Source organism: Lepidochelys kempii, chromosome 18, assembly GCF_965140265.1.
Source record: "Lepidochelys kempii isolate rLepKem1 chromosome 18, rLepKem1.hap2, whole genome shotgun sequence".
Taxonomy (NCBI): domain Eukaryota; kingdom Metazoa; phylum Chordata; order Testudines; family Cheloniidae; genus Lepidochelys; species Lepidochelys kempii.
The window spans coordinates 20,056,801-20,076,211 of record NC_133273.1 but is presented as its reverse complement, the minus strand read 5'-3'; the positions used below and the strand labels follow the sequence as shown (position 1 = coordinate 20,076,211).

General features: G+C 45.3%; 1 protein-coding gene across 1 annotated transcript in view; it reads right to left on the bottom strand.

The window, feature by feature from the left end:
* The window catches only part of PLCH2 (phospholipase C eta 2), a 109,023-nt gene that overhangs the window by 16,836 nt on the left and 72,776 nt on the right, over window positions 1–19,411 (bottom strand). Inside the window, exons 13-20 of the mRNA XM_073316846.1 lie at window positions 16,782–16,882; window positions 15,370–15,467; window positions 14,306–14,488; window positions 13,713–13,820; window positions 10,411–10,535; window positions 7,096–7,180; window positions 6,302–6,448; window positions 4,856–4,935 (exon numbers count right to left, since the gene is read on the bottom strand). Coding sequence (XP_073172947.1) covers window positions 4,856–4,935; window positions 6,302–6,448; window positions 7,096–7,180; window positions 10,411–10,535; window positions 13,713–13,820; window positions 14,306–14,488; window positions 15,370–15,467; window positions 16,782–16,882 — 927 coding nt within the window. The remainder of the gene's footprint in view (window positions 1–4,855; window positions 4,936–6,301; window positions 6,449–7,095; window positions 7,181–10,410; window positions 10,536–13,712; window positions 13,821–14,305; window positions 14,489–15,369; window positions 15,468–16,781; window positions 16,883–19,411) is intronic.

Here is a 19,411-nt window from a genome sequence, read left to right as displayed (position 1 = left end):
AGTCTTAGGCTATGTCTACGCTACGTGACACTACAGCCATGCTGCTAAAAGGTACGTAGTGTAGCCGCTGTTTGTTGGCTCTCCTGTCAACAGAGCAGTGTTCCCACCAGCGCTTGCAATCAGCAAAACTTGTGTCTTTCAGTGGGGTGCTTTTGTTAACACCTCTGAATGACAAAAGTTTTGTCTTTCGCTTGCCAGTGTAGCCACTTGATGGCTCTGGGAAAGCTGGATAGCTCAGGGGAATAGTAAGGGTATATAAGGCCTTTCACCTTTGAAGGTGTATGTACAAAAGCTATAGCCTACTGTTGTTTTTAGGATCAGTTCTTTCTTATCTCCCACCCTCATCCCCAGGTTTGTTTTCATTCTTGGCATCTTCAGATGGACAAAAACTAGCCCATCTCCTTTTGCATGTTGCAGCAGAAGGGGCCAGACACGAAGTAGCTCTTATAAAGAGGGAGGTAACTCAGGAAGTAACAGAAATGGAATAGTCTCTGTACATCCCCTCTCCAATCACCTGGGGCCATAGATGAAGTCCTGATGCTCCCCCCTTTCCATCCTCCTCCAGCTTAAAAAAAAAAAAGACAACCCCCTTGTGGAGTTTGCAGTAATTAAGTGCTAACTAGTATTTGGGAGGTACAGGATTTAAGCTCCAGAAGCTGCTTCTTCTATAACAGACAAAGCTTTCTGGAGCTAAATAATCAGCTGGATACTATGATATGCAGCACTGGTAATCATTTGGCCTTTTTCTCTCCCTTGTTTTGGGTTTGTAGCAAGGATAGTGGCAGCCATTCCTTTCTGGGGGTTTTTTTGGCAGGAGGATGCGGGGGGCTGGGGGGGAAGATGGCAGGTCAAAAACCAGTGGAACAACAGAGGCCCAAAAGCAAACACAATTAAACAGGTTTATAGTGGCAGGGGAGCTGTGAGTTGTGCCATCCGTGACAGTCTCGGAGGCTTAGGGCCATCACCAGTTCAGCAAAGCATCTGTGCCCCAGCCGAGAAGTTACAATAGGGTCTCACGGGAACCAACAGACACTCTCTGGACATTTCCAGCATTTCCTATCTCAGGCTGGGTCAGAAATAGCACCAGACCCGGCTCTCCTAGTATTATTTTGGTTCTTCTCTGTCCTATCCCAGCTGTAACTGAGAACTGGAGAGGCAGGTGAACATTCATAAAATAAATGTAATGATTTCAAACAGAGAGAGAGAGAGAGGAGTGTGTGTGTGTGTTTGGATTTGGCTTTGTTTTCCACCAGCAGACTCATGTTTATGGAACTGCCTAAGCAATAGAGATCTCACAACTGGCCCCAGCAACAGTGTCCCTGAAAGGAGCAGGAGAAAGGAGAGGGCCTGGACGGCTTAGCCAGACACCGTATGCCCACACTGCGATTAAGAAACCTACAACTGCCCTGTGACAGCTGACCTGGGCTATGGGGCTGTTTAACTGTGGTGTAGACAGGCGGCAGCCCAGGCTCTGGGACCCTCCCACCTCAGATGTCTATGCTGCAATTAAACTGCTCCTTACCATGAGTCAGCGAGCATGGACCAGCTGCAGGTGTCTAAAACATACCCACCGTGTCCCCTGATGGAGGGCATCATGCTGCACAATCCCTCTTGCACCTAGTAGCTGCAGCAGCGCGAACACACACTGCATCAGGAGGGAGGGAAGAATTTATCTGTTTTGTAGCATTCTGACTGGGGCAGGGAGAAGAATCTGCATTTCGGAAAAGTTTTGCTTTGGTAAATTCTATCACTTCTCTTTCCATGACCTGCCTTGGGTAGAGGGGACAGTCAGCTCAAGAGCTGGGCTAGTGGAGCAGAGGGGCACCGTTAGGTGATTGCAGGTCAGTGCAGTGGGGACAGTCCTGAGACGCTTTGTTTCACCTTCGTGGCCCAGTTAGGCATGCACTGGCCACTGTCCTGAGGGCCCTGAACATCTGGCTCTCCCAGCTCTAGGCGCGTGGTGGGGCTAGAGGGGCCAGGAAAGAGGCAATCAACCTGCACACAGTGACCCCAGAATCAAAAAGAGGTTTGTGGGGTAAAACCAAATGATGCTGCTTGAATCCAGGCCAGGGAGCACGTATCTGAAAGCAGGTCCCTGGGCCAAAACCACACTCTTCCCCACAGAATATCAGGGTTGGAAGGGACCTCAGGAGATCATCTAGTCCAAACCCCTGCTCAAAGCAGGACTAATCCCCAATTTTTGCCCCAGATCCCTAAATGGCCCCCCTCAAGGATTGAACTCACAACCCTGGGTTTAGCAGGCCAATGCTCAAACCACTGAGCTATCCCTCCCCCTTTATATAGAAGGCTAAATCTGGTCTGATTTACATCCTGTGCAACTGCTTTGATCTCAGGCACATAGCAGTGGGAGCTCAGGCAGAATCAGTCTCATAATAGCTATTCTCAGCCTGCCATTTATTTTCCTGCTCCTGGGGACTGGCATTACCAAGCTGTGGAGGGGATAGGCGCACCACAGGCTGGAGCGCCTGACACTGAGCATGTTACTGCTCGCCACCCAGCACCAGCCACTTCCCTCTCACCCAAAGCTTTCAAGTCTCCTGCTCCTGAGAGCAATGCTCCTCTCACGAGGAAAATGAAATCCTGGATCAGACGCTGCAGACAAGGCTGTCGGCAAAGTCAGAAGGGAGGGAGATGTACATGCCGGAAAGCTGTCAGTTCAGGCATTAGATACCTGGGCAATAACAGCCGGACACTCCTCTCCTTGTAGAGGCATTAACTGAAATGAGCAGTGGGATGTTCCTTCCAGAAACCCACCCCCTTTCTATGCCCCAAAGTGCAGCTTTCCCATGAGTTATTCCAACTCTTTCCTATTTTAGAATTCACCTAAAAAAGCCACATTCCTTTAAAAAAAATTATCCTAAAATGAGCAATACTAGAGACACTTAGGTTTCTCAGCCTGTTTAATGCTGCCTCCTGCTGTCCAAATGCCAATATTTCAGCCTGCTGTCCCTCTTTTTATCACGTTATACCAAGCAACGGTTGCAGTTTCCAAAGCATTGCAGGGATTTAGCCACGCGCCCGTCGTTAAAATGAATAGGAGATGTGTAACTAAACGCTATGGACTGCAATGGAAAGAGTCTCAGACTCAGCTAGGGGGGACGCTTGAAGCTCTTAGGCTGTACTTTCAACCTGGGAACTGTTCATATGAAATCAGAACATGTCATCAAGGCAGTTGTATTTTGACTGCATGTGAAGCAAGCCAGAGGCTGGACAGATGAATGGCAGGTGGGGAGAGACCACTGAGCCCCACAAACCAGGAGGGAGGCCACTTTGTGCACTTCTCAGCACAACAGGAGTCAAAGACAGACCCGAAAAGGAAAGTGCAGCAGCAGGGATCAAGTCTCCAAGCTGGCAACTCTTCAGCGCTATGTTTAAAATGCTAAAGCATCAGGGAGGCAGAGTGACAGGGCACTCATGGCATAAACTCTGCAGCCAGAAAGCACCCAACAGTTCAGGTCTGCACTTTTAATTTAGGAGCACCAAATGTATCAGACACACCCTATACATGCACACAAATGTGCTGAAGTGCTATACCCCTGCCTATAAAACGCTATCACTCAGCAGGGTGCTGCTGTCCCCTTTAGGAGCTGTCCACCAATTACACAATATATTGGGGGTGGGTGAATCCTTCATTTTGCATGAGTGTTTGTATCAGTGTTACAAGGGGGGGGGTGTTCAGAAACCACCAGAAGATGTGTTATGTAAAGTACAGATAGCCTGACACATTTTTATATGGTCTAAATGCTCCATTGTCTTCTGATAAATTGTCTTTGTGGATAAATTGGAGAGAGTCCAGCGAAGGGCAACAAAAATGATTAGGGGACTGGAACACATGAGTTATGAGGAGAGGCTGAGGGAGCTCGGATTGTTTAGCCTGCAGAAGAGAAGAATGAGGGGGGATTTGATAGCTGCTTTCAACTACCTGAAAGGGGGTTCCAAAGAGGATGGCTCTAGACTGTTCTCAATGGTAGCAGATGACAGAACGAGGAGTAATGGTCTCAAGTTGCAGTGGGGGAGGTTTAGATTGGATATTAGGAAAAACTTTTTCACTAAGAGGGTGGTGAAACACTGGAATGCGTTACCTAGGGAGGTGGTAGAATCTCCTTCCTTAGAGGTTTTTAAGGTCAGGCTTGACAAAGCCCTGGCTGGGATGATTTAACTGGGAATTGGTCCTGCTTTGAGCAGGGGGTTGGACTAGATGACCTTCTGGGGTCCCTTCCAACCCTGATATTCTATGATTCTATGATTCCCCGACAAGGGCTGGAAGACATGCCCGGTGCCTGGAGAGGCATGTGGTGATGGAGAGAGAGAACCTGCTCACTGAACAAGCAGGCTTTCGCCAGTTTGTGCTGCTGCATATGGCTGCATCGATAGCAGGACACTTAGGCGAAATCCCAAAGGCCTTACTCAGACAATGGGCTGAATTCTGCCATATCAGTGCAGCCACTTCCGAGTTACACCAGAGTTCCTAGCCAAGTTTTGTCCAGTAGCCGTAAGGAGTGAGTAAGAACTGCATCAGGATTTGGCCCTTCGTTAGGAGCAATAGAGTAGGAAGCGATGGAAGAATGCCCCAGAACCGAAGCACTGTATGGGGAGTATCTAGATAGGAATCCAGTGGAGGTTCCTTATCTGGTTGTGCCACTCGCTTATGCTACATGGATGTTTAAAGAATTCTCAGGCTACTATAAAAACCTCAGAGCAGCAGTTACTTGGATTCCACAAATGGGTCAGCTTGGGTCCCACCCCTGGGCTCTCCCCCTCCCTGCATGGTACAAACCCTGCCAGCACGATTACAAACGCAGGCTGCATTAGGGCGCTGCAGTCAGTCACTCACCTTACCACAGATGTCATTAATAGCTACATGAACAAAGATGGATGCCTCTTCTATGCCTTCCAGGTACACGTGCCGATAGCCTGAAACACAGAGCGAGCAGAGATGAGCGCCTCCTGTCGCTACAGACTTTCCATTTCTAACCACAGGAGGGAAAAATTTAACAAGCTTTCTATGGCCACGTCCAACCGCTGAGCACTCAGGCTTGAACATCATCTTGCCACACTTGATTTGTGTGAGAGCAATATGCCATTTACAAAGTTTACTGGTGTTTTCCCCTGTCCCTTCCTTATTATAGAAAAAAAAAAGTCACCCTAATTTTCCCACTTTACACTTTTGCTGCTGTCAATTCTGCAATGCAAATTGATTAGCTCGTCCCTGACAGACTTGGGGCCATTATTAATTCTTCAGCAGACGTTACTCTCATTATCCAGATGGGGGTTGTGGGATCCGGCCCCTGAATAAACCTAAGTTTCCTCTGTTCTGATGGGTAAAAGCACCCTGTGGGTGCAGCTGTTTTCTTTATGTGAAATAAGATTGCGCAAAAAGCACAAAATAGTCAGAAAAACCCCCCCAAAACAACCACCCCCCCAAATAAAAACACAAACAAATCTCCAGAGCTCACCGGCAGCCCAACCAGCAGCCTACTTTACACTCAGCTAGCACAGGCAATAACTGTGGCCACTGGTGAGCTGCCAGCAAACACAAGACCAAATGTGACTCCAGCTTTGTTCAGGAAGGCTTTCGACGTTTACCCCACTGTCTACGGAAATCACCGTATCTCACTTATGCTGTCAAAAGCCAAACAGCGGCCAAATAAAAATAATACATTTGAGAAAAAAAAATAAAAGTTGTAGCACAACAGGACAGAAAGAAATGGACCATTTACTGTCGCCTTTCCAGTCCAGCATGCATAGCTATATAGTGCTTTCCTAGTTCCCGCCTGATCCCCTGCACTTCTACCCAAGAGCACTTTTAAACCTGAGCATTGTAAGGCATTCACTAATTAAGCTGCATAACATGCCTGTGACAGAGGCAAGTATTAGCATCCCCATTTTACAAGTGGGAAAACTGAGGCACAAGGGACCATATTTTCCAAAAGAGCTCAACACCAGTGTCCACAGAAGTGCCTAAATAAGTAGCTAGAATTTGTTCTCAGTGAGAACTTCTGGACACTGAGCACCTTTGAAAATCCAGCCAGAGGAGGGTAAGTGACTTGGTCATGGTCACAGGATGAGTTAGTGACAGATGTGGGTACAGAACCCAGGAGTCCTGAATACCCAGTCTCCTGCTCTAGCCACTGGCTCACGACTCCTCCCCAGTGCAGATTCATATTTATGTGCACGTGGTAAAGCTACCCTTGGGTATATTTTAATTGTCACAATTTTATAAAACAAGGCCTCAGCCAATCAATCCTGTAGGTCATCAAGACAGAGAGCACGGCCCTACCTGGCATCATGCTGGTAAAAGCTATCGTCCTCTGTCCAATGAAATCCCGCCCAATTGGATCATGATCCCACACCAGAAAGCGAATCAGTGCAATCTCTGGCATGTGCACTGTGAACACCAGAGTCTCCTCCCACATTGGATTGAAACCTGGGAATTGGAGAATCAGCTTTTGTTATTTATATTGCAGCAGCCCCAAGCAGCCCCAGCTACGGACCAGAAACCCATTTAGTTCTTGCTATATTGTTCTGAAGATCCATCAATTCCTACATAGCAATGGTCACTCTAATTGACCATAAAGGCTTTGGTTCTGTATTCCTTGCACATCCGGAACTCCCACTCATATCAGTTGGAGCTGCGATGGTGTAAGAAACACAGGATTTTAATGTCTCTCAAACATTTTTATCTTCTCCGAAGGTCTACCAAGTGGGAGAACAAGGAATGGATAAACCTGAGAAGTTGCTGGCTTCCAGTCTCCTGTCCTGACCACTAATGAAGAGGAGTGTGACATAAATATACAGACTGATCTGTGTGTCTGATCTCATTGCATCAAGACTGTAATTACACAACACTCCCTTACCTAGGCCCTGATTCAGCAAAACACATAGGAACAACGTGTAATCGTCACTGAAGTTAACAACACTTAAGCATGTGCTAAATGCTTTGCTGCAATGGATCCCAAATTTGGCCCATTTTGCCTCCGTGTGACAAAATGACCCTTCGAACTTCATGTCCAAGTGTGTACTAGATGGCAAGGGGGAAATAAAACAAACAAAACACCCAAACCATGGTCTTACCATTGTCATCAACTACTCTAGTTTGCTCTTTGTAGCAGTCCACTGGTAACCCTATGATCTCTACCTCTACAAATGGATCTATAATCTGGAAAAGAGAAAGGAAAGAATATTTAAAAAAATGAAAAAGATAGAAATCAAGTAATATCCTTAGCTTCACCACACGGGCATCACACGCTATTGCAGATGAAACAGCCAGGGTCATATGGGTAACTTGTTGCTTTGCTGCTAAAAGATGTAGGACTACATCACATTAAAAAAATATAATAACCTTCATCATCATGATGTGACTACTTCCCCACTGATTCAAAATGGGTGTTAGAGCTTACAGCAAGTTAACAGTTCTCTCTATTTGAATAACTTTCAACTCAGTGTACATCTAAGCAGAAGCTTTAAGAATTTCTTCAGGTGGTCACCATTGCAAAGAAGTTGTAAAGAGACAGCTTGCAAGACAACATAAACTGAGAGAGTTCAGGGAACTTCTGGTTGTGGAAGATCTGGGTGACTAGAGAAGCAGCCTGATCCAGTGAATAAAACAATGGATTACGATTCGGGACATGTGGGTTCTGCTCTAGTCTCTGATCATGGGCAAATTACTTCTGCTCTCTGTGCCTCCTTTCCCCCTCCTGCTATCAGTTTAGACTGAAGATCTTCATGACAGGGCATGTGTCTTGCTGGGTGTCTATAGCTGTCTAGAACAATGGAGCCATGATCTCAGTTGGGACTTCTAGGAACTAAAATTAAGAATAGTGGGGATGAAGAATAGTAATTTAACAATTAGTTAGATCCTAGGAAAGCTTGCTACTGCTTTCAGTCAGTGTATGCTGAACACAGAGTACGTACAACCACCGTTCAATACAGTCTCAGCAGGGAGAAGAGCCTTTCAAGTAATTGCTCTCCAAGAAACTGACAAAAACGATAAGGAATCATCTCAAATCTGAGACCAGCTAAATTGGGATGACAAAAGCAAAACAAAACACAGAGTGGCTGGACTGAGTAATGGTTATATGCTAGAGTTTTGGTGTTCAGCAGAAAACAAATGTTCAGCACTCGGGATACTTTGTCACTAAAGAAAAACACAAGTGTCTTACCTCCCTCCTTACTGCTTGCAAGACAGCTGAATGTTCAGTACATATGAACCTTGTTCATATAGCTCTATTCTGCAAAAGGCTCTGGGGCAGGGCCTCTCTTTTCACAACGTGTATATAGTACCTAGGACAACGAGGCCCTGATAACTGATTGGGGCCTCTAGGTCGTACCACACGGCCAATAAAATAAAGGGTGGGGTTTCCAAAAGCAGCTAAGGGATTGTCTACACTTGAAATTCTACAGCAGCACAGCTGCAGCATGTCAGTGGAGACACTATCTCTGACAACGGGAGGGGTTCTCCCATCCCTGCAGTTAATCTACCTCCTTGAGAGACAGTAGCTAGGTCGACGGAAGAATTCTTCCACTGACCCAGCACTGTCTACACAGCGAAGTTAGGTGGGCTTAACTACATTGGTCAGGGGTGAGTGTTTTTCCATGCCCGGAGCAATGTAGGTAGGTCAACCAAACTTTTTAGTGTAGGTCAGGCCTGAGGGACTTTAGGGCACATGGGTCAATGGTGTTTCTAAGTCATGTAGGGCACGTATCCAAACATTTCATTTCAACTTTATTGTTTTGACTTTTCTATTCTATAAGAAGTTGCCTATTTCATTTTGTGAAAAAAAATTCCAAGGTAGATTTTTTCATCCTGATTTGGGACAAAAACAAATGCTGAAATATTGTAATTTCCCATGGGATGGAATTACCAAGTTTCTACCAGATATACAGACCATCATGGTTGTTGGAATCCAGAGTTTTGGGGCAACCCCCACTCAATTATTTTCTGCTTTTTCCCACCCTCAACCTTTCCCCTGTTTTGTTTTTAAAAAACTTTATTAGTGAACTATTCCTGCCAAAAGGACCCATTTGTCACCTCCCTCTGCTTGTGACATCACAAACCCCTCCAGAGAATTAACTGTGATGTCAAAAAGTGAGGTTTGCCTCACTTGAGGGTGGGGAATAGACAGGCAGGAGAGAAAGGAGATGAACATTTTGAGGAGAAGACAACCTGTGCACAGCCTAAGTGCCCTTGGCAATAAAAAAGGGAAGTGAAAGGAAGATGTTGACTCATTATTTTCTATGTGGAGCCCATAGCCCATTAATCTTTCAATATTAGCAGCTCTTCCCATCCCACCAATAAATATTGTTTGTATTACAGGAGCACCTAGAGGCTGCACCTGAGATCAAGGCCCCATTGTGCTAGGCGCTGCAGAGATGCAGAGACAGTCCCTATCCCAAAGAGCTTTCACTCTCTGCACACAAGACAGACAAAAGGTGGGGAAAAGGGAGACTATTATCCCAGTTTCACAGACGGGGACCTGGGGCACAGGGAGGTTATGTGACTTGCCCAACAGTGAGTTTGTGGAAAAACTAGGACTGAAATCTGTATCTCTAAGGGGACAATCCAACAATTCAACCGCATACCATCCTGCTGCTTCTGGCCAGAATCTTCATTTGGATTATGACAGCCATTCCAGACTGATACATCTCTCAACACTAAGCATTCAGGGAAAGAGTATTTCAAAGTATTCGTGACAAATCCAAGCATTTCAGAACCACTCAGAGGTTCAGTTCTAGTTCTAATGGGCTAAAGGCTCGAGGGGAAGTTTTATTAGGAGCTAGTTGCTCGGTCTTCACATTTCTGAAAACTAATGTTTAATTAATATAGGCACACTGGCCATACTCCACAAGCATTCGATACAGAACAGCAGAAGAAATAAAAAGCCCCAACACTGTCAAGAGGCTAAATTTTTTGCTCATTATGGACTGGCTGATTTTGCTTCAATTAGAGTTGCCAGAGGCTTTCAAAGAACAAGCACTCACACAGGCAGAGGACAAGAGGGACCCTCAAGTAGCTTCATTTGTCTTGCTGAGGAGCTCAGTAGTTTTGTGCAAGTTTAGGGGACGCAGGGTTTTGCTGGCTCTGTTTGGGAGTTTAAGAGCACTGCAGTGAATAGGGACCCATCACAGTAATCAAGCATCTTGGCTTTTCCTACACATCCTAGAGGCACTGTATGAGAATAAGGCAAAATGGACTAGCTCCACAATGCTTAAGGGAGGAAAGGCACCTGGTGCTCTTTGAAGCTAATGAGCTGCATGATATATTCCAAGTGAAGCTCAGTGTTTCCCCACAGAAACAAATGCAGGAAGTTAAGGCCTTGTCCAGACCAGCTCCCAGAGAGACAGACACTCTCGGATAGGAGAGCCTCATCCCTCGTTCAGCATTCCCACCTCTCCTCTGTCTCCCAGCATGGAGTCCCGGGGCTTCGGTAGCTGTTGCCCGCTGATTATCCTCAACACCAGCTGCTTCTTCAATTGATTGGGGAGCGGGTCTTCAGAATTTGGGTTAAAGACACCTGTGGGGCAAGAATCCGCAGAACATAAAGGAGGTCTGGTGCTATTTTAGGGATGGTGACATTTTCCTCGAGCTCTTCCTCTCTCTTTTCCCTGCTTATTTGACTCTACAATCAGTTGTTACAAACTATACTTAGGAAGGTGCCCCACCCGGTCCCCTCAAGCACTTATAGGTACAAACATCCAAAAATGCACCATAGTCATTAACATCTTTACAAGCAGATAACACACTGGTACAGCATTCTGGATACTTTTCAGCATAGCGAGCGCCAAGGACAAGTTAATTGCTTACAAAGGCAATTGGAAAAAGCTTTAGTTGCAAATATTGCATGTTACCAAATTAATCACCAGGTAGTAGGTTACTGATCTGGTGGCACTGAGAGGTGGGGCCAAACCGAAACTTGGAACTGAACACCCCATAATTGTGTGTGGTGGATTTCAAAATCCAGACCTGAATTTTATGGCTTTGGAACCAGCACCAATCGCTTTTAGATCATAAACACTGGAACTTTGCTGAGGTGAAATAATTCATAACACACTGAAACTCTCGACTTAGGATGCTAGTAAGTGCTCTACCTGACTTATACTAGAACAGAAAGAAACCATCAGTCAGCTGTTATCTGAAGTTAAAAGAGCATTTTGAAGACAAGATCAGGCATGGGATAGTAATGGACTGTACTGTTGTAGAGCAGTGGGAGGAGATGGGACATTGCAATAGAGAAGATAGGATAGTAAATTCAATTTATTTAAAAGTCCAGGGTTGGGCAGATATCAAATCAATGAAGAAAATTGGGAGTTGTTTACATATGACACCTCAAACACTAAGGTAGTATTAAAATACTTTGCTCAAGGCCACATTATTAGAAATATGCAGGATTCTAGATAAAGGGTTACAGACAGAGATAAAATGACGAATTAAATGAGAAATCAACCCAATAAAAATGAGGGTTTCATCTTTCTCAGGGACAAATCTGCTTCAGCAGAACCTGAAACAAACACATAGATCCTTAACAGCTGGGTGCCTTCACGGGAGATGTTCATTACGCAGCCCATACAGTGTAGTAGTGTAAGGCCTAAAGGAGGATCACACCTGCACAGACCTATGCACTCCCATAAAACATTCCACACGCACAAGGCTCTGCTTAAGAGTTGTTCTAACCACAAGCACATTAGTAAAAACAACAAGGAGTCCTTGTGACACCTTAGAGACTAACAAATTTATTTGGGCATAAGCTTTTGTGGGCTTGAACCCGATGAAGTGGGTTCTAGCCCACGAAAGCTTATGCCCAAATAAATTTGTTAGTCTGTAACGTGCCACAAGGACTCCTCGTTGTTTCTGCTGATACAGACTAACGCGGCTACCGCTCTGAAACACATTAGTGTAACTGATTTAATTAAACTAGACTTAATAAACGTGCACCCCTGGTAACTTCTGAGTGCCTATAATGGCAATTGCTGTATAATTTTTGCATGTCTGCTTTTGCAAGTAGATAAGGTTACCATGGCATTCCCTTAGGAAGTGGTAATGAACACCACAGTGATGATAAGACTGCAGTGGTGAGAACTGCACAAAAAAAAACTCAACAAACAAAGCCCCCCTCCCCTAAAATTCCAAAATATAATTGACAAAGGGTGTAAATTTCAAGATGTCTAACGGTGTGTCTACACTGCAATTAGATACCCATGGCTGGACCATACCAGCAGACGCAGGCTCGGGCTACTGGGCTGTTTAATTGCAGTGTAGACATTCTGGCTTGGGCTGCAGCCAGAACCCTGGGACCGTCCCACCTCGCAGGGTCCTAGAGCCTGGGCTCTAGCCTGAGCCCGAATGTCTACACTGCAATTAAACAGCCCCTTTGCCCAAGACCCACAAGCCTGAGTCAGCTGGTGTAGACATTCCCTCTGTGACTTAGAAACCCAGGTCCTGCTGACTTTCAATAGGACTTGTGGCTCCTACATCACTCAAGTAGTTTTGAAAACCCCACCCCAAAGTCTGATGATTATTATGACAAACAGTTATATAAACCCACATGCAGCAGGACCAAGAAACGTGTCTCCTGTGAGGGCTGGGTCCCAATCCCTGTACCACTTTGGATACCTGTCAGTGCTATTCCAGCTTTATTTACTACGGCATCTCCCTAGCAGGATAACATTTGGTTCCCCATGCTGTGTTTTGTGGATTTAGAGGGAGAGCAATTGGTCACCCCAGAGGCTAAAGAGCCTGCCAAACTTACATTTACCTGTCAGCTGATGCTCTAAACTGGGATTCCGTCTTCCTTAAAGAGAAAGGACGGAACAGCACTTAATGCTGTGGGAGTTTGTGAATTCTTGCCTGACTTGGCTGGGCTGAAGGGGAGAAGATGGTGCCTTATGTGTGAAAGACTTATAGAGATCCAGGAAACAGATATTTTATATACTGATCCCAATCCCTCTATCACTTTGGATGCAAGCAGTGGTTAGTGTGTAGTTCGTAGGTTCCTTGCTGCAGTCATGTATACTAAGGCACCATACCTGGAGCAATACAATCCAAACTCCATTCAGGGGGAAACTGCCACAACTCCAGCCGATTGAAATATGGAAGCTGTAGAGAGGATGAGTCTTTCTCGTGTGTGGGGAGATATGGGCCTCATTTAGCTTTCATTTATCTGTGACTACCTTAGATGACGTATCATGGGCCTACAGTTACACACAGCCCATGTGACAGTACTTGCAGTCTCTACTTTCAAGAAGTACTAACGAATAAGTCTATGGTACATGTATTAGGGGAAAATTATTCCATCCCAATGCATTCAGAGACACTTGGGGATATTGGGCCAAACCTGCTCTCACTTACACCCGTGTAATTCAGGAACAACTTCACTGATGTCAACGGTACTCACGCCAGCGTAAGAGCAGGATAAGGCCTGAAGTTTCAAAGGGAGAAGGAAAAGCTGGAGGAAAGCGCCCAGCAGCTGTACACGTACACTCCCCTACTAACTACTCGAACAACTTTGGAAACTGCTGGAAAAGTCACGCCCAAACATAATGAGTTATTCACTCTACTGCTTCCATTCCCATCGCTTGCTGGCCTGTCCCACAATGCATAGCAGCACCACACATCTTTCCCTTGTAAAGTACCATTCCCACCCACAGGAACCTTCCTCTCCCTCTGCAGTCCCTACTGGCTGGCTTTTCCTTACCTTGACACATGCACTTCGGTTTGAGGATATAGCCACAATTCCCATTGGCATTGAACTTGGCCCGGTTCAGCTGCAGCATTCTCCCCTCTGACTGATAGTTTAATGCGACTGTTGCAAAGAAGGAGGCAACAACATTAAGTCTGTTCAGTGCATTCACGGGAAAGAAAACTGACGTATGTTTTAAACTTTGTTCTCTGGTGACAGAGAGCCAGAGATGTTGGAAAAGGGACTCTCTTCTCCTCCTAAACCCAAGACAGCACAGCTCCAGGGACAGAGACTCCCAAGAAGAGTCTTTCCTCCTGTCTGTAGGGTTTCTTGCAAGTGGGCAAGAGGGCATTGCTTTCCATGTCTCAGCCACCAGTTACCACTAGGCATATGAATACTCAAGGCATCCTACCCTACTAGAGACACAGACAATACCCCAGATACCAAAGACCCAGATGTCAGGAGAGTTGGATGACCAGGTAACCCAGGGATCTTTGCTGGTGCTTTCTGTTCAGCCTGTCTTTCAAAGATAGATTCTGGGACCGCATTCAAGCATGAGATTTCCACCTAGTTACAAAAATAAAACAAAACAAGTCCTTTTTGCTTACCCATCTGGCAGCCAGCATTCCAGAAGGGCTGGGGATTGTAATTGCTAGAATCTACGCGATAGGAAGATGGGTAAATGCGGGACAACTGGTGTTGGTTGAAACGCAGATATTGTGCTGGCTTTTGCTGGAGTATCTGGTGGGCCTTTGTCTCGCTGAAAGATGAGACCTGCCAACTGGAAGAGACTGCAAGGAGAGAAGAAAGTTAGAAGGGGATGGCTTCCCCTTAAAAACAATCCCCTTCAACAACATCCCATCCGTTACTAATAATCCTCTTGCAAACACAACCTGATCAGATATGGTTTTCTCTCTCTTCCATCACCACATTTTGCTTCATGCATGGAAGAGTTAGTGATGGGAAATCCAGGTCAGGTACAATAAGTGATCTGAACCATCACACAGAACTTGACCCAAATATTTGAGGTTTGAGGATGGCTTGAGGAAAGTTGAAATCCCCTAATCCCTGAATATTTCTCTCTGCCACAGGTGGCATTTGGAATTTCTGGTTCTGCTCAGGATCAGGTGCAGAAAACATACAAGGAGGGCTAAACTCTCCAAGCAGTTTCATTCTGCAGAATCAACTGTTTTGAAGCAGCCCCTGAACTTTCATATACTTAGCCAAAGTTCTGGAGATTTTCCTATTGCTTTGTAATGAAGATTAAAATTTCTCATGTAGTGATTCCTCTCCAAACCACCACAAATTCTAGTTGGGAGTAGCATAAATGTCCTTTCAGAATTGTCCTGCTTCTTAAAGTATGAACTGGCATGTAGCAGCCTTTCTAGCAATTGGCAGTAGCCAACGGGTTACTACAACATGTGGTTATTTTTATCCACTTTAATGAAGTTCCTGCACAAATCCAGATTCACATTGCAGACTCCAAGTCTTAACAAATGATGACTGGCCACTTTGAAATGACACAGATTTATTGCATGCAGCTCTACTGTCAAATTCCTCTTGGAATAAAGCGTTTATCATCAAAATTAAGTGAAAGAACATAAACCTTCCATGCCAGTTTCAAGCTCTATGCACGGCAGTTTGTTTTTAGCAGACACTTAGTTCAACCTACTTTCGGTTTCAACATCATGGATCCCAACAGACTTTGTATACTTCACCAGGTCAGAGAGCGCCCGGGAAAGCTTCATTGTTTTCTTCTGTCTGCTCATCCTGGGTGAATAAAACAAACAGTTTCCCATAAACTGATCAAGAGACAATTTTTCCCCCATAAAACGTTAGTTTTTTAAATAACTGGCACGGTAATGAAATACAGGGAGGAGTCTCTTCCAATAAGGCATGCTGCCATGCCCATTCTATTCATTCCCTCGGGGGCACCTGGCATTGGCCACTGTCGGAAGACAGGATACTGGGCTAGATGGACCTTTGGTCTGATCCAGTATGGTCATTCTTATGCCATAATTGTAGGGACACCACATGAAGACTCATTGTAAAAGTACAGGTTTCTGGTTAAACCAGCTCTGGAAGCACACAGAAAGACTGTCAATGGGCTGTTGGCTCCTGAGCACCTAAATCCCTTTGGAAGATGAGACTTAAGCATCACAACACTGAGCACAGCAATGCCTAAATATGTTTTAAAATTTGGGCCAAAGAGCCTCATCTTCTTGTATGTTAATGGCCAAGAAAAGACTTGAACTTCTGACTAAGAGTTATACTTTAAGATCTGGTGTGTCGCAGATACTCTGTGCTGCTAGACAGGAGGTTGAACGGTGGACTTGCCCTTTAAAAGGTCTTTTTCACCTCTAACTGATATGATTTTACTAGTCCTTAAAGGACGTATATTTTAAATACTAAAGAATTTGGTGCCCTGATCCTTTCCATTTGCTTCTGGTTAACACCACAGTGTGCCAAGTGGGTTTATGATCCTGGAGCTCTCTGACAAGGCTGCTGGCTACTCCACTGGCCTTTTTCCAACACACCCTCTTCTGCCCTCCAGTCAGCTCTCCTGGTAGCCCCAATGAATCTCTCCTAAGCTTCCCAACCTGATTTCCATCTGATCTCTTGCTTCCAGAGTCTGGAACCCATCAGATAATCTCATAAAAAAAGCTTTGGCTTCAGGTGTTTTGAAGGGATGATTTTCAAAATCAAAGCAGCACTTCGACTCTTAGGTGCAATGCCATTTAACAAATTGAACAGCCATGGGCTTCGTACGCTCACCTCAAACCCCCTGTGCTACAGGAAGGCTCCCATGGCTAAAATGCTACACCAACTTAAGAGACATCTTCACAATAGAGCTGGGCGAAGTAGTGAAACCTCAAGCCAGGTCTGAACAACATGTCTGGCTCAGTCGTCCACTGACAAATTAGGAAGAGCCGTGTCAGGAGACTAATCTGATGATGGAGTCACAAACATTTTGGATCTACCTGTACATGGGCTTCCAATCACATGGTTATAGCTTCCAAACTTGCTACACTTGTGTACACGCCTCTGTAGAGCATTAAATGGCCAGGATTCCTTGTTACCAACCTGCTATAATGCACTGCGCCCCTGGCTAAGTTTCCTTGATAGTCTAGGTCATCTTCACCTTCTTCCAGGCTGGATGCCTTTTTCAATTTGCTTCCTTTTTTCTGCATAAAGGAAACAAAACCACGGTACAAAACAGGCATCATTGTTCAGAAAAGTCTTAGGTTTCACTTGGGCACCAAGTAAACATTTAAAGGGTGGTGTGTGTGAAAAATAAAAACAGATCTAGTCATGTGTGCCTGAGTGCTACAAGCAAAGTGGAGCAAACCTCCTAGGATTTGTTCTGAAAAGTTGTGTGCAGGGGAACAACCAAACAGATGTCTGCAAAATTCTAAGAGGGTGCTAGAAAAGGAAAAGGGTGATAAAAGTTTGGGAAGCCTTTGTCAGAGGATGGATCAGCTCGTCTGGGGTTAACCATTCACATGCAAGCGAGCCATGTTGGTGACGCATTTGCATATGGTGGCAAATAATTCTGGACCCAGATTTTCAAAAGTGACTAGAGATTTATGGGTACCCAATTTGAGGGACTTTGAAAGGGGCCCAGATTTTGAGCATCCATTTTGTGAAGAACAGGCCCCTCAAGTTCGGCACCCAGAGTTTTAGTCATCTTTGAAAATTTTGGCACAGGAGTTGATCCAGGCCAGCTAGCTTTTAAAGCCACACTCATCAGACAAGCATTTGACCACGCTGCCCCATGCAATTCTGCTTCATTCTTTCAAGGAGCATGTTTCTTCCAGGGAATGGGAAATGGCAACCTTTTACTACAAGAGACTGCACTACGCCAGAACTGATCTGTGAACACATGGACAAGACAGCCTGGGGTTAGAGCCTTTCATAATGGGACTAGAGATGCTAGTATGAAAGGTGCTGTCTAAAGGGGAATTATTATTGGTGCTACTATGATTACTATGATCAGAGAGGGCGTGAGAAAAGGATTCTCTTGTTCCACTGTTACTCTAAGTCACATTGCAATAAACTGCTCTACAAGAGGTTAAATTAACCTTACTGCTTTTCAGGTTGGATCTGATAGCTTGAGTTTGTCGGCATTTGATGTGAACTTAAGCAAGTTGTTAAGAGTAAAGGCAACTGGTCATCCTGCCTGCTTGACCACTGGAGTGGGACTCTGTCAGACTGTGTATTATATCTTCCTTCTCTCTCCCCTCCCCTTCCCCCCCTCCACACACACATCTGTATTTTAAAGAATCCTTATTGAGGTTACAGGGACAAACCATCCCGATGTGTAGAAAGAATAGTAAATATGGCAGGCGACCAGCTTGGCTTAACAGTGAAATCCTTGCTGATCTTAAACACAAAAAAGAAACTTACAAGAAGTGGAAGATTGGACAAATGACCATGGAAGAGTATAAAAATATTGCTCAGGCATGCAGGAGTGAAATCAGGAAGGCCAGATCACACCTGGAGTTGCAGCTAGCAAGAGATGTTAAGAGTAACAAGAAGCGTTTCTTCAGATATGTTAGCAACAAAAAGAAAGTCAGGGAAAGTGTGGGCCCCTTACTGAATGAGGCAGGCAACCTAGTGACAGAGGATGTGGAAAAAGCTAATGTGCTCAATGCTTTTTTTGCCTCTGTCTTCACGAACAAGGTCAGCTCCCAGATTACTGCACTGGGCAGCACAGCATGGGGAGGAGGAGACCAGCCCTCTGTGAAGAAAGAAGTGGTTCGGGACTATTTAGAAAAGCTGGATGAGCACAAGTTCATGGAGCCAGATGAGCTACATCCGAGAGTGCTAAAGGAGTTGGCGGATGCGATTGCAGAGCCATTGGCCATTACCTTTGAAAACTCATGGTGATCGGGGGAGGTCCCGGATGACTGGAAAAAAGGCTAATGTAGTGCCCATCTTTAAAAAAGGAAAGGAGGAGGATCCGGGGAACTACCGGCCAGTCAGCCTCACCTCAGTCTCTGGAAAAATCATGGAGCAGGTCCTCAAGGATTCAATTCTGAAGCACTTAGAGGAAAGGAAAGTGATCAGGAACAGTCAGCATGGATTCACCAAAGGCAAGTCATTCCTGACTAATCTAATTGTCTTCTATAACGAGGTACCTGGCTCTGTGGATGGGGGGAAAGCAATGGACGAGTTATTCCTTGACTTTAGCAAAGCTTTTGATCTGGTCTCCCACAGTATTCTTGCCAGCAAGTTAAAGAAGTATGGGCTGGATGAATGGACTATAAGGTGGATAGAAAGCTGGCTAGATTGTCGGGCTCAACGGGTAGTGATCAATGGCTCCATGTCTAGTTGGCAGCTAGTATCAAGAGGAGTGCCCCAACCGTTGGCCCTGGGGCCGGTTTTGTTCAATATCTTCATTAATGATTTGGAGGATGGTGTGGATTGCACCCTCAGCAAGTTTGCAGATGACACTAAACTGGGAGGAGTGGTAGATACACTGGAGGGTAGGGATAGGATACAGAGGGACCTAGACAAATTAGAGGATTGGGCCAAAAGAAATCTGATGAGGTTCAACAAGGACAAGTGCAGAGTCCTGCACTTAGGATGGAAGAATCCCATGCACCGCTACAGACTAGGGACCGAGCAGCTAGGCAGCAGTTCTGCAGAAAAGGACCCAGGGGTTATAGTGGACGAGAAGCTGGATATGAGTCAACAGTGTGCCCTTGTTG